General features: G+C 33.7%; 2 protein-coding genes across 6 annotated transcripts; one reads left to right on the forward strand and one right to left on the reverse strand.

Annotated features, from left to right (window-relative positions):
- Positions 1 to 3777: 3777 nt before the first annotated feature.
- LOC126667580 (uncharacterized) lies at positions 3778 to 5670 on the forward strand. The gene has a single exon (XM_050360571.2). It carries the CDS (start codon positions 3840 to 3842, stop codon positions 5520 to 5522), a length of 1683 nt encoding a protein of 560 aa, XP_050216528.1. The 5' UTR covers positions 3778 to 3839; the 3' UTR covers positions 5523 to 5670.
- A 574-nt stretch (positions 5671 to 6244) lies between these two features.
- Positions 6245 to 13794, reverse strand: LOC126667581 (polynucleotide 3'-phosphatase ZDP). Of its 5 annotated transcripts, XM_050360572.2 has the most exons (13): positions 13405 to 13790; positions 13267 to 13296; positions 13006 to 13059; positions 12842 to 12901; positions 12686 to 12745; positions 11546 to 11617; positions 11341 to 11397; positions 10689 to 10765; positions 8988 to 9069; positions 8736 to 8852; positions 7103 to 7224; positions 6781 to 6850; positions 6245 to 6558 (listed from the first exon to the last, which is right to left on the reverse strand). In XM_050360572.2, exons 1-13 carry the CDS (start codon positions 13738 to 13740, stop codon positions 6511 to 6513), a joined length of 1185 nt encoding a protein of 394 aa, XP_050216529.1. In that variant the 5' UTR covers positions 13741 to 13790; the 3' UTR covers positions 6245 to 6510. The 5 variants fall into 5 exon arrangements, 4 of the variants coding, with proteins under 4 accessions (XP_050216529.1, XP_050216531.1, XP_050216533.1 ...); XM_050360574.2 differs by lacking the exon at positions 11546 to 11617; XR_007638236.2 differs by lacking the exon at positions 6245 to 6558 and having other exon boundaries at positions 6775 to 6850; positions 7049 to 7224; positions 13405 to 13791.
- Positions 13795 to 14239: the final 445 nt, after the last annotated feature.

Consider the following 14239-nt stretch of genomic DNA (forward strand, 5'->3'; position numbering starts at 1 on the left):
GTGAAGTATTCAGAATGGAAATGATAGTCATAACAATATGAAACGCGTCGTTTTACTTTGGCCGAAGGTATAAAAAAACCCTCATAGTTTTTTAAAAAGTATAAAACTGCCCTTTAATTTATTTTGGATACAAATCGACTCTTTAATTTTATTTTATTTTGAAAAAAAAGACTCTTCCTTCCAAAATTTCTATTAACTACACTGAAAGAACTCGCAAAACCAGAAATTCCGTAAGAATTTCAACTCTTACGCAATTTTGCGTAAAAATTGAAACTTTTCATACGAAAAACTTCACAATTCTGCAATTTTTTTGTTCTTTTTCCAATTCTCAACTCATTTCAAATTAATGGCATTACTAACCCATATACCAGTTCATGGATTTAGATACCCAGCCCGTCCGTTCAGGCCCGTCCTTTTAGGGCCGGGCTTGGATATCAATATTTGGTCCCAAACTCTGTCCGAGCCCAAGCCCACTTTTTTATGGGCGGGCTCGGACTTTTTATATCGTAAAAAATCAACATAAGCCCGACCAAATCCGGCCCGAGTCCAACACTCAAATCCCCTTAATCCATCATCGTCCACTACTTATACCAGTCCTTGAATTGTAATTCTTCATCACATCCTTAATATTTAATAAACTTACCAATTTTATACATATAATTTTTTTTTAACATATTTCACTCTTTTCTTCATTTAAATATCAAAATAATTTAATATTTTATATATTATAATAAAATCATATTTATTTATTAAAATTAATTTAAAATCTTAATTAATTTAATTAAAATTAATTAAACAAGTTTAATTAATTTTAATTAAATTAATTTTTTTTTAATTAATCCTTATTGTATCTCGAGATTTATTATCCGAAATAAAATTCGTTCAAAAAATCTAAACTTTGTAATTCTTCGCTTCAGCTACCGCCTTCTCGTACTCCGACCCGCCACCGGATACACCGACCTTCATCTGGACGAAGCTCATCATCTATGTTTCGTCTAAGACGAAGAAGCTCATCTGAGCTTCGCCTCACACGAAGCTCAGTGTCTCAGCTCTGTCTCAGAGGCAGGTCTCTGTCTGAGACGGAGCTCATTTGAGCTTCGTCAGACGAAGCTCAGCGTCTTAATTTCAATTATATCCTTAAATAAATTAAAATTGTAATAGTTTCAAATTTGACATATTTTATTTGTTTTAGTAATTAATTTTAATCAATTATCTATAAAATTAGTTTAAAAAGATATAGTCATTCAATGATTCTTGGAACCTTAATCTAACTCAAATATAGAAAGAAAATTTGAATTTCAATTGAAGGAAGTTTTGAAGATTTGAAAGCAATATAAAAGACAAAAAAACTTGCAATAATAATATATTGTTTTGTTTCAAAGTCAGTTAACAAGTTAGTTGCGAAAATGAATTTAAGTAGCAAATTTTTTCCTCATAAAAAATTAATATATAAATTAACTTTATAAACAAATTAGTCATGAACTTGTTGATTATAAGCAATTAGTCCCATTATATAAATTAGCTTATAGGTTGAAGGACAAATTATCAATTGAGAAACGGTTAGCTTATAAGTTATGGGGCAAATTGCCAAAATAAAACTAATTGCCGTAATTAGCAAATTTATAAATGATTCGTCTATAAAATTAATTTATGTATTAACTTATAGTTAAAAGGGCAAATTGTTATTTAAAATGTTAGTTTTTTTTGTATGAGTAGAAATGAATAAAAGATCACTTTACCCCCTTAATTTGGCACAAAATATCAAAAACATCAAAATTAGCAAAATCGAATCACTTCTACCTTGAACTTGTCAAAACCGGCTCAAAATCCCCCTATGCTGATGGGATACATTAATTGTAGAGTGAATTTTATAATTATTATAATTTACTCTAATTAACCATAATTAAATTCTACAGAGACCTTTTTTTAAAAAAAAACTCAGCTTTTTTTATTTCCGTTAAGGAGAAGCTGCTGCTCCTCGGTTTGTTCTTGAAGAACAGACCTTGTGTCTATTCTTCAAGAACAAACCTGGTCTGTTCTTGATTCAAGAATAGATCCGATCTATTCTTGAAGCAGCTCCTCTTCTTAGGCAAGGAGGAGCTCCCCCTCGCCTGAGAAAGAAATTTTTTAAAAAACAATTAATTTTTTTTGATACAAATAGGAAATATAGAGAGTTGATTTAATATATGAAATTTTAAAATTAAGAAGATTAATATATAATTTGTTTAAATTATTGGGTATTAATTTAAAATGTTAAAAAAATATTAGAACCATTTTAAATGTTTTGCTATCAAAAAACCACCTTGGAAAATTAATTTTTTTTATTAGAAATAGAAAATATAGAGAGTTAATTTGATATATAAAATTTTAAAATTAAAAGGATTAAATTACGTTTTTTTAAATTATTAGGTATTAATTTAAAATGTTAAACAAATATTCGTACCATTTTAAATTTTTTTAACATCAAAAACCACCTTGGAAAATAAAAACGCCATCAAAACTGAAAGGGGTATTCCGATTAAATAGCACCACTTTTAGTATTTTTTTGCAATTTAAGCCATTATACAAATTGTCTCACTTGTTAGCCCAAACTTTCTAATCTTTTTAATTATTAGCCCAGGTCCCATTTTCAGCATCTGAAATCCCACGTGGCTCGCCGGATTGCCTCGTCAGCGCCAACATGGCCTTCTTCATGCGACGTCGTTTTGGATTATTCCTACCAAATAACACGAACTACCATTTTGTCTCAAATATTAGCACAACCTTTCAAATATTTTTAAATTTTCGTCTAAAACTTATTTCCGGCTATTGGAATCACTAACCCTACATCACAGTCATAGATTTACAACCCTAAAATCGCAACCATAAATTCACAAACTCTAACACCACAGTCATAAATGCACAACCTTAACATCAATATCGTAACATTAGAAGTATAAAATCTTTCAATAAAAATATCTAAAAAATTTTAGAAAAAAATGTCAAAATCAGAAGTTTGATCTACATTAAAACCTTAAATTCAAAAACAAAAAATCAAAATAAGTAAAATTATTTAATTAATTTAGTATTTAATAATTAATTTTTATAACATAAGTGTACCTCTGGAGCATATGCTTGTTCAGAATGCCTAGTACATTTTTATAACATAAATTCACAACCCTACATATGTTATTTTATGACAATATTTATCTATCTATCTATCTATAACTATCTTATATGTGGGAAGGGGGGATCAAAATTACGATAACAGACTTCATTAAGTCTCTTATTCTTTCACAGTTTCACATTCATTATGATTCATAAACACCAAAGTCAGTGGTGTTTCAAACGAAACTAGTTATTCTTAAATGTGATATTAGATTCCAATAGTCGGAAACGGGTTTTAGGTTAAAATCTGAAATATTTGAAAAGTTGTGCTAATGTTTGAGATAAAATGGTAGTTCGTGTTATTGGGTAAGAATAATCCAAAACGACGACGTATAAAAAAAAGGCCATGCTGGCGCTGACGAGGCAATCCGGCGAGCCACGTGAGATTTCAAATGCCAGAAATGGAACTAAACTAATAATTAAAAAGATTAGAAAGTTTGAGCTAACAACTGAGATAAGAGAGAGTGGGGTTGATTCGATTTTGCTAAATTTAGTGTAAAAGTAATCCCTTTTCACTAATTTTGATATTGTGCCGATTTGAGGAGTAAAGTGATCCTATGTTCGAGTAGAAATTGGTCTCCGGCATCAACTTTGGGGGGCAATAAAAGAAAGAAAGACAATAATGTAATTTGGCAATCTGTAAATGTATTTGTATTTATTTTTGTTTGGCTTTGCAAGATTTCCCAAAAAAAATGCTGCTAGCTCAACATCTATCCTTCTCTAAAACCCTAAACCCTCCATTTTTCCTTCCCCCTACAACCCCACCTCCTAACAAACCCATTTCCCCCTCTTTTTTTCGCCACAATTCCCTCCAAATCCGCGCATTGGCCGGGCGGAGCAAGAAACAATCACCCGAAGGCGGAGGAGGAGGTGGTAGAATCGAAGGACTTGCCGAACTTCACCAGAGACTGAAGCGCAATGTCCGCCAGAAATCTAAAAAACTAGCCGAATCCTTCTTTTATCGCTTGAAAAACCCGAACAAGAACTACGCTGATAACTTGACAGAAGATGAGCTTAACATGATTGGTCTTGGTTATGACAGGATGGTGAGATTTATGGACAAAGATGATCCCAATCTCAAGCACCCTTATGATTGGTACAAGTACGGCGAGTTTGGGCCCTACTCGTGGCGCGGAGTGGTCTTGGGAGACCCGATTGTGGGGCGGTTTACTGATGAGAGGGTTACTATGTATAGTGAGGTGAAAGATCAGGAAGAATGGGAGAAAATTGAGCAGTTTGAAATGGAAGTTGATTTTGGTGAGAGGTTGAAAAAATTAGATAAAATCGTCGGGTTTAAGCATTATTGGGTGTTTGTTAGGCACCCGAAATGGCGGTTGAGCGAACAGCCATGGGAGCAATGGACATTGGTGAGTGAAGTTGTTGTTCAGGCTGGTCAAGAGAGGATTGATAAGTGGAATTTGATGGGTAGGTTAGGGAATACAACTAGGAAATTGATTACTCAGTGTGCTGCTTGGTTTCGCCCCGATATTATCTATGTTAAGAGGCCGGTTTATCAGTGTAGATTCGAGCCTCAGATGGATTTTTTCAGGGGTTTGACTCCGTTGTTGGATCCGGAAACAGAGAGGGATTTTATGTGCGAGTTGAGGAATGAGGACGATGGGAGCGTTGAAACGTGTACTTATTATGAAGGGTTATGTAAGATTGTGAAAGTGAGCAAGAAAGCTTTTGTGGATGATGTAGTGAATGCATATGAAAAGTTAAGTGATGAAAAGAAATCAAAATGTTTGGAGTTTTTGTTTAACAATCATCCGGTGCTGTTGTTGCATCCCTATACTAAGGAGTGGAAGGCTAAATTGGAGGAAGCGGAATTGGGTTGCGATGCACCGGATGACGATGACGAGTGTAAGAAGAACGAGGAGGAGTTTGAGGAATGGATAGAGGAGGATAGCCAGGGAGGAGATGATGATGATGTTGTGGCGGATATGGAAGAAGGCGGAGAAGAAGATGAAATGGAGTCCGAAGAAGAAGAGGAGGAGGATGAGAAGTTTTGGGATGAGAAGTTAAAGAAGGAAATGAGTAGCGCGGAGAAAATGGAGAATTTAGCAAGATGGAGCGTGGAGAGGACTACGGAATTATATAAGAGGCAGTTGAGCAGAGCGGAAGCGGAGGAAAAGGGGAAAGTGGAAGGAGATGGAGATGAGAGTGCACTGAGAGGCGTAAGGGCGAAAGTTGATCCAGAGGAATGGAAGATTGCGGGAATTGGGAAATGGAGGAAGAGGGTGAAGAAGAGTAGAATTCCTCCGGAGTTGTTCCTGAGAGCAGCAGTTAAACCCTTCACTTATAGGAACCTTGTGAAGGAGATTGTTTTAACAAGGCATGCTATTTTGGATGGTGAAATTGGAACCAAAAACTGAACCATGCCTCTGTTTATCTGTTATGGAACAACTAAGTTTTGTTACATTACCAACAAGCTGGACTAACAGATTTTGTAGTTCCTTTCCATGTACCCAATAGTTCAGTTCAGATCTTCATCGTGAAATGGAGTATATAATTTTGAAAGTACTTTCCTCCGAATTTGTACACATTAAACAATTAGCACCAACATTATTTGTTTAATCAATTACAATTGATGTAAATAATAAAACTTGATAAATGCATGATAAACTATAGCAGTAATATCCTATAATGTGCTTCTTGAGGGAGCAAACTGATATTTGATATTTTAATATTCACTTTAGCATTGCGCTTTTTTTGTTAGGAAATGATGTAAAAGCTTGATATTTTTGTCTACAAGTCAGGGCGCATCACCAACAATAAAATCATCATTAATCAAGCAGCGAAATTAACCTCTACACAATTTCCAGCTACCAGAGTAAAAATAGCAGCAGAAGTGTTCAAGTACCGAGAAACGAGTCTTCTCTAATCGTCATCGAAAAACTGCCCAACCAATTTCCTAAAGCATCCCTCATAATACTTCCAACTTTCGGACTGCCCGTGACCCAATTATACGCTCCATCACCACATTTGCGTCTGCAGCCCCGTCCATAACACAGATACGTAGCCACAACAGAAAAGAAAGTGCAAAGCTATTGCTGTTAAGAATTCCAACCCTCTGGACTTCAACATTAGCTTGATCTAAGCATCAAACCAGATTATCCCACTTGCATTGATTTTTTAAATTCAAAACCTTGTAAATGATCATTCACTTTACAGATGTCTTGTACTAATGAATTAACCAGGACTTAGCATTCAGTATGAAGAGAGAGTGGTGAACTCAGTTATGCAATAATCCAAAGCATATCGGATGCACAATTCACTATACAATTTAAGACTAAGAAGAGAAGGATGATTCAATTTCTGTGGTAGCAACTCAGTTCCCCAGAGCCCACTGCCCCATAATTTTTAAGTCTCAAAATACTCCTCAGGGAGGAAGAACTTCAATCCAATGGCCTGCAAAAAATATCATGGTACTAGGCGGGTTGAGGTATAGTTTTTAAGAGACTAGCAAATGAAAAATTATAGTCAGTACTAATGTCAAAAAATAACAAAATTGTATTTAGCCAAATTTCAGAGACAATTATAAACCACCAATTTTGCACCAGAATCTCAAAATATAACCAATACATCTCACTTTACGTCAGCATCACTATGTTCTCAAAATATAACCAATACCTGTGCAAACTTTATGTCAGCATCACTATGATCTTTTTCCCTCCCCGCCGCATCACCAACATAAAAGGATCTACAAAATTCAGAAAATTAAAGCTACTATGAGACCATCATTCCCTATTATTTAGAAAGTATCAATGTTGCACGGAAACTTATCGAATTTTATGATTTATTGTTTTGTTTTTGTTTTTGGAAAATTCAACATTTATAACAATAAAAGATATCATGTGTACATTTTTAGTTTCGGCATTTAAATTTGCATGCTACGTACTGTCATATAAGCCTCAAAAAGACATTTGAGAAAAATAATGCACAGGGAAATTACTGATCCATATCAATTGTAATGTCAGAGTTAAAATGTTTCTCCATAATCTGCCACATCCCAGGCTTGGGCTTGCGGAAGGGGTCTTCGACTTTACCAATGGAATACCCACAGGCTATAAAAACCTGCATATATACATGAGAAGAAAATACTTTATAATCTTAATAAAATATTTGAGAGTACAATTCAATTTAGGTGAATGGATGAAAAGTAATCTGAAAGCAGAATATCCCACATTTGCACAAGAGATGACATGCTGATGCAGAGATGCAGCTATGATGAACAAGGCACCAATAAGAAATTACAGAAGACAGTCTTCCAACAATAAACAGCACTAACCAATCAAAGACGAACTCTTCCAAATATCATTAAATAAAAATGATTTTGAGCCAGGATTTTGTAAGCATACGACAAAGCTTCATAGTAGCAAAATATATCAGGTACCAGTTAGAAGAGAAGTAGAGGACTGAGAAAAATATAGCCAGAGTTAGAAGATAACTAGAGGACTGTGAGAAGTGCATACCCAAACATGTTCTCATACCTAAAACTAAAATGAAACTTTGCAAATCAATGAAAGAATATTGTTCCTAGGATCATCAAATAAAGATATTTATAAGCAGGGTGCTGCTAATTTTAAAAATAGTGATTTGATATTTATCTACTTAAGATTGTCAAATACCTAATCAATCTAAGAATTTAAACTATTAGATCAGATTCTAACTATGGTTTTATTATCTCCAATATACCCCAACACGCAATGCCCAATGAACTTTACGCGTGACTAAGCACAAAGTCGTCTTATCTTATGCTCAAATATCTAATTACCCAAATTGTCAAAGAACAAAGTGCAATCCATTTCATTACAGAGGCTTTAATACCAAAAGTAAATAACCAATCAATCTAAACGTTTAAATCAGTAGGCAATACTCTATAAGTTTATTATCTATAATAGACCCCACACGTAAATAACCATTGAGTTTGAAGCGCCAACACCTGGCTGACTTTATTTTGTACTCAAAGATTAAAAATAACCAAATGAGAGTAATCAATGATCAAATTTCAGACCTTTCAATTATAGAGACTCTAATATCCAAGTTAAATAACCGATCAACCTAGAAGTTGAATCAATTAGGTGAGATTCCAATTAAAAGTTTATAAAAATGCCTTTGGCGAAAGATAGGTCAAACGATCAGACTGTTCAAGTATTTCTTTCATACAACATTCAAAGTGAATGAATAAAAGGACATATTTGATTCGTATATGCTAAGAATCAGGATCAACATAAAAATTTAAAAGTCGAATACAAAATTTGTAATTGGATTTAAGTAAACTCCAAATATTAGAAAATACTTGACATGATAGAAGATTGAGAGCATCAAACTCTTTACAATGTAGGCATGGTACTCGCTTCTTATGAGTGACAGATACATTAAAACCCTTTAATAGAAAGGGATAAAGAAATTCTTTCAAAAGTTCAAATACTGTGACTCCAAAAGGCAAGACTATTTTCTTTATATCACCTGTAAGTTCAAGAAGTGGTGATTTACTATGAAACACAACATTAAAATGATTACTCATACTCAAGAGAAAGAATCTATGGAAAGGGATAATATTTAGTTGAAGCAGCTTAAATAACCTGAATAGGAACATTCACACATCTGATGAAGTTGTTGAGGCGTCCAACTTTTGAATCCACTGCCACCTGTCTTTTGTTCTTCCATCGATCAATGTTGGACTCGTTTGTAAAGATAACCTCATCATAACAAGAACACAAATTAACATTTTAATAATAAAAAAACCAAACATGCTAAGTAGCAACAAGTTTCAAAATTTAGAACATCTCCAAAAAAAAAGTGATCAAAATCTTTTGGAAGACAAGGAAACTAACCAGCTTGTACCCATCCTTGTATAAGCTCTGTAGCTTTGCTGGTATGGAGGGATACATAAGTTTCCAGGCATCTGCGCCTACCCTGCAATCAAAACAGCATGATCAGTTATTACAAAGTATTATCCAGCTTTATGCTTGTAACACAACGAAGTTCCACAAGTAACAATTTCAGATAACTAATCAAAGAAAGTGAGATTTAAGAAGACCGAACTTACAACTTTGACCAAAGACTAGGTAAGTAAAACAGATAGCAATTGGTGGCATTACATCACATAGAGTGCAAAGACAATCTCAGGACTCTGAAAGTTCATTACATTGACAAAACATGGATATAACAATAGCACATATGCTATTATTCATTTACTCTGGTCATAGAATAACATTAGATATGGAACAGATAAAGTTTAGTTGCAAAGACGCAGTTGGGTTTAAGTCCATGAAATAAGAAGAAAGATGGTGCTCCAAGAAAAAAAAAATGGAACATATGAATGGCAAATGTTAACAGAAAGTAAAAATAAATAACCAGTTGTTGGATTGATCTGCCATCTAATACTGAGTAATTTATAGGCACTTTTTAACCACTACCATCATAGTAAAACATGTAGAAGTATATGACTTCACTGACAATACAATTTCTCAGAACATCAAATTTTAAAAATTATCAGAAAGCCACAAAATAGTTTACAATTATTGAAAATTCATTAGTTTTTATTTATAGCTGGCGATAACAGAAGAGAAACATTGCCCCTTTTTTTGGTGGAGCTGGAGCAACATATAACATAGTCAGCTCTCATATTTGTATTTATGTTCCATAGATGCTATGCATGACACAAAAGCTGTCAGCTTTCAAAATCTAGATTAATAGAAATTAGAAAGTTTGATGTTATACATGAGAAAAATAATCCAACTACACAGCTTAGTGGATGCAATGCAAATGATCTATCTGATAATCAAGTTTACATGATAATAGCTGTCGACTTTCAAATCTAGAACAATAAGAAAGTCGACAAACATAACTAGCCTTCAAATCTAACAGGAATGAGATGGATAATATCCAAGTACATGATTTTATGCAATCTGGCTATTCATCCACAAAATCATGCAAAGAGTTCATGCCTTTTTTCACAGTTTGTTGAAGACAAAAATCAATAGAAATAAACCAGTATAATAGCATTGACTGTGAAATTCTCAAGTGCACATGTTTTGTGACATACTCGAACGATATGACCATTAAACTCTATATAGTGTTTTATGATGTTCAATCTGAAGTGACACACTGTAAATCTAGTCATTAAAACTTCAGATGAAATTTCAAAACATTCTAGTGATAACCTTATACTTTTCTAGTTCAAGACCAATAATAGAAAAAAAGTACATATTATCCTCTCTTCATTCTCAGAAACTTCTATTTTTAGAAACATGCAACCAAACCACTTCATGCTATTTAGTTCACTATAATACCACTAAGCAGGGATCTAATCTTAATGCAAACAGTGGAGTTTCTGTAATACAACACATTAGGCTGTCCGCTGTTCTTCATACCTATGGTATATGTTTAAAATGAAAAACTGCGAGACTGAAGCAGACTCAGTCTGTAATGAAAAATTTGAGCTACTAGATTCTATTTCATACAAAGCTTATAATAAAAAAATGTAAAATTGAAATTGTAGTTGCTAGAAAAGATAGCAACAGTATCCATGCCTCTTTACGGATGTGTTTGCAAGACATCCATCAAAATCAAATGCAGCAATTTTATTTGAGCCATTCAGACCATCATCCTGCAAGGTGTTCAATATAATATCATATTAAGACACTAAGTCAGACTTGTGGCATGCACCAGAAATTGTCTGAATATTACTGTGAATATTGCTGCAGATCAGGTAAACTAAATAGAATTCACACGCACAAAAATGTAAATAACTTTTGCGATACATTACAAGAATCAACAACAGCTTTATATGAATAATAATATTATATATCCATTAAAAGTAATTCAGGATAATCAATACTTTGGAAACATGAAAGTGAAAATCAGGTATAGATCCATCAGCTGAAATGAAAAAAATAAATAAACCAACAATTTTTTTAAATATTAAAATTTCATTTGGACAAGACAAGCTATAAAGTGCAAGGCATCACTTAGAAGAATTTTGGGAGAATAGCAAGAGCTCAATTGGGGGTTGTAATGGCCTTATGTCTTTGAGCTGGATAAAATTCTATTAGTAAGAAATAATAAAATACATGCTTTGTTAGAAAAATAGGTTTAAAAAGTCCAAAATCTTTTGAAGTCCAGCTAAAAGAGCCTTTGTGATGCAGCCCAGTGAAACTGAATAGAAACAAGTCAACATCTTACCGTTTCAAGAAATATAACTGTATGGAACGCCTTCCAATTTGGTAGTAATAGCACATCCTGAAACAAATGAACAAATATGACGAGGGAAGGAAAGAAAACATTTCCCAGAAGAGAAAATACAGCTGAAAAACCTATGTGGCCAATGAAGATAGATGGATGTGAGCACATCAATAAAAGAAAATACAAAAATATGAATCTAGCCCACCTTATATGTATTCCTTATGTCAGCTAGTGAAAAGGCTATCTCAGGACGTACTTCCTTGATCGCTATTGATACCTAAGAGCAAATGCAAATTAAATCTAAAATAAATGTCTGCTTGAAGAACGTATTGAGAAGTCACAGAATTAGCGGCACCACCCAACCAAAGACTTGGTAAACAATCAAACCATCAGTCACAACTTTTCGACAATCTAAAAGACAAAAAAATGAAAAAACAAAACAAAGAGAGATGACTTCAAAACAAAAAATATATACTTAAACCTCAGTTTTCTTAGAATCCTCTTGCATAATTATTTTCCTATATCTTTTAGTTCTCAAAATTTGGTAATAAAGAAGATCTAAAGCTTTGAAGAGCAGATGAACAACAATATACATTTGCGAGGCTCATGTAAAATATATTTCATTTCATATTTATCAACTATCCATCATTTACACCAATATTTTAAGAACACCTTTTGAACTTCTGCTACTACGTATTTACCTTCATTTGACATCAGCAAAGTTGGTTTATTTTATTCAAAAAATGCTCATCATCAGTCATCAAAAAAGTAGGCAACAGTAATAAAAATAATCCTCCCCAGTCTCTAGATTTATTCAATATCAATCGTAATCCACCTCCCTCCTAAAAGGCAAAAAGAAAAAGGCAAAGAGAAAGATGAAGTCTTTGGTAAAATTTATATGCATATTACTACTTAATCCTTATTGACTAAGCGTGACATATCAAACATTTGGAAATGAAATAAGAACAACAAAGTAAAAAAGGAATATTTGTGGAAAGCCTCCCAATCAATCCAGTGAACTTCTATGGAAGCAAACAGAAAATCGAGCTCCTGCTCATCTTCTTTCCTCCCTTAGCCGTTATGCATTTTTAGCTAAAAGTATAGTTGAAAATAATCCATCATCTGATCTACTTTGCTTTCTCTAAATTGGACAACAATTAATACAGCAGCAACAACTACCATAAGAATTTAATAAAAAGTAGCGAGAGATATAAATTTACCAGCCAATAAAGATGTACAAGTAAACAATCAAATTGATCAGTGCAGAGAATTTTGACAATAGGAAATGGAAAAAGAAGAATACAGTACAAAGAGGAAACTTGAAAAATGAAAAGAACTCACATACCTCAGTTTTCTTGCAACTTCTTTCCTCCTGCTCGGTTTCATCCAAATTTTCTTTAGTTGTCTGAATTATGAAGAGTATATGACAAAGATACATATATTTTCAATAGAAGGTGATATCAGGGATCAGAACGCATTAAAATAATAAGCATTGTCATACCATAAGTTCCTTCGAATTCCTCGCCTCCTGCTCAAATTCTTCCACATCTTCTCTAGTCCTCTGAAATTGGCCATGAATATGATTTAGGTTGAAAAGTAAGTCATAAGTACCAAACTACAGATTTTTGTATGTAAAAGTATGTTCCTTTGCATCAATTTCAATACCTTAATAACAGGTTTTGGGCTTTCTTCAACATCTTTACTTCCATTATTTGATATCTGCAAAGTTAGTATGTTGCTACTCAGATAAAATTGCTGGTAGAAGAAGACAAAGGATATAACTGGACCTTTAAATTTAATCTAATTGTTCTTTTGGTTCCTTCCTTCAAAAGCAAAAACATCAGATACCACAAGTATAAATTATATCGGAGAACATATAATTGATAAGTAAATACACAGAGAACTCTTAAAAAACAATATACTCACCAATTTCTTCAAAGCATCTTGATCACAAAGCTGACACAAACACCACACATAAAATAGAAATGTTTTAGATTGCGGAAAAAAAGAGTCAAAAACTGAAGTTAGATAGGAATTAAAATCCTAAAACGGTTGAGAGATCACCTGGAGCGAGGCGAACCCTCCAATGGCCTCAGTGGATTCAATTTCACGAGAGACGCAATCCAAATGGTGCCATTTGGTGGTATCAAACCCTCGCGACGCGTCTTTAGCAATGAAACCCAACCTCAAGGCTTTGGCAGGTATGGCCTGAGAGCATGTCTTGCACGATGAGCGGTTGGATTTTGCGTACTCGGCTACGATTTTGGGTTTGGAATTGGAAGGTGGCATTGCAACTATAGCTATGGAATTTCTTAAAGAAATGGGTTTGTTAATTAGGGTTATAGAGGGAAGGATTTGAATTCGTGTCGTGGGGAAGGCGAGAGTGAAGATGGTTAACATAAAAAGAATATGGGAAAATGTGTAATTTCTGCCCTATTCTTGTACCTACAAAGAAAATGAGTAAATGATCAATTTACCCCCTGAATTTGGCACGAAGTATCAAATAAGCCCAACCTCGCAAAACCGGATCAAATCACACCAGAACTATGCAAAACCGGATCGGTTTCACCCTTTTGACAAAAAAAAAGAGTGGAATAATCTAATTTTAAAAATTAACCCTAATTAACTTTAATTAAAACACTAATTAATCCTATTTAATTTAAAATTTATTTAATACAAAATTTAAGGGCTTTTTCTACCTTTTTCCCTAATTAAGTCTAATTACTCTCATAATTAACATAATTATTCCTAATTCATAACTAACCCTAATTAATTAATCCTAATCTTCTTCTTCCACCTACAACCTCCGGCTACCACCGCTGCCGACCGAAAATCCCGCTACACCACCACTGCCGACCGAAATTCTTCAAACAAACCAAGAAGTGACCCACAAATGAAG

This window comes from Mercurialis annua, linkage group LG2 (genome assembly GCF_937616625.2).
Source record: "Mercurialis annua linkage group LG2, ddMerAnnu1.2, whole genome shotgun sequence".
In the NCBI taxonomy this organism is placed as follows: domain Eukaryota; kingdom Viridiplantae; phylum Streptophyta; class Magnoliopsida; order Malpighiales; family Euphorbiaceae; genus Mercurialis; species Mercurialis annua.

Excerpts from the sequence above, each read along its gene's own strand:
- LOC126667580 (XM_050360571.2), top strand. The coding sequence starts at position 3,840 with ATGCTGCTAGCTCAACATCTATCCTTCTCTAAAACCCTAAACCCTCCA.
- LOC126667581 (XM_050360572.2), bottom strand. The coding sequence starts at position 13,740 with ATGTTAACCATCTTCACTCTCGCCTTCCCCACGACACGAATTCAAATC. Across the intron at positions 11,398-11,545 it reads ACATAAGGAATACATATAAG|GATGTGCTATTACTACCAAA; the intron begins GTGGGCTAGATT and ends CATTTGTTTCAG. Across the intron at positions 6,559-6,780 it reads CTGACATAAAGTTTGCACAG|GCCATTGGATTGAAGTTCTT; the intron begins GTATTGGTTATA and ends TATTTTTTGCAG.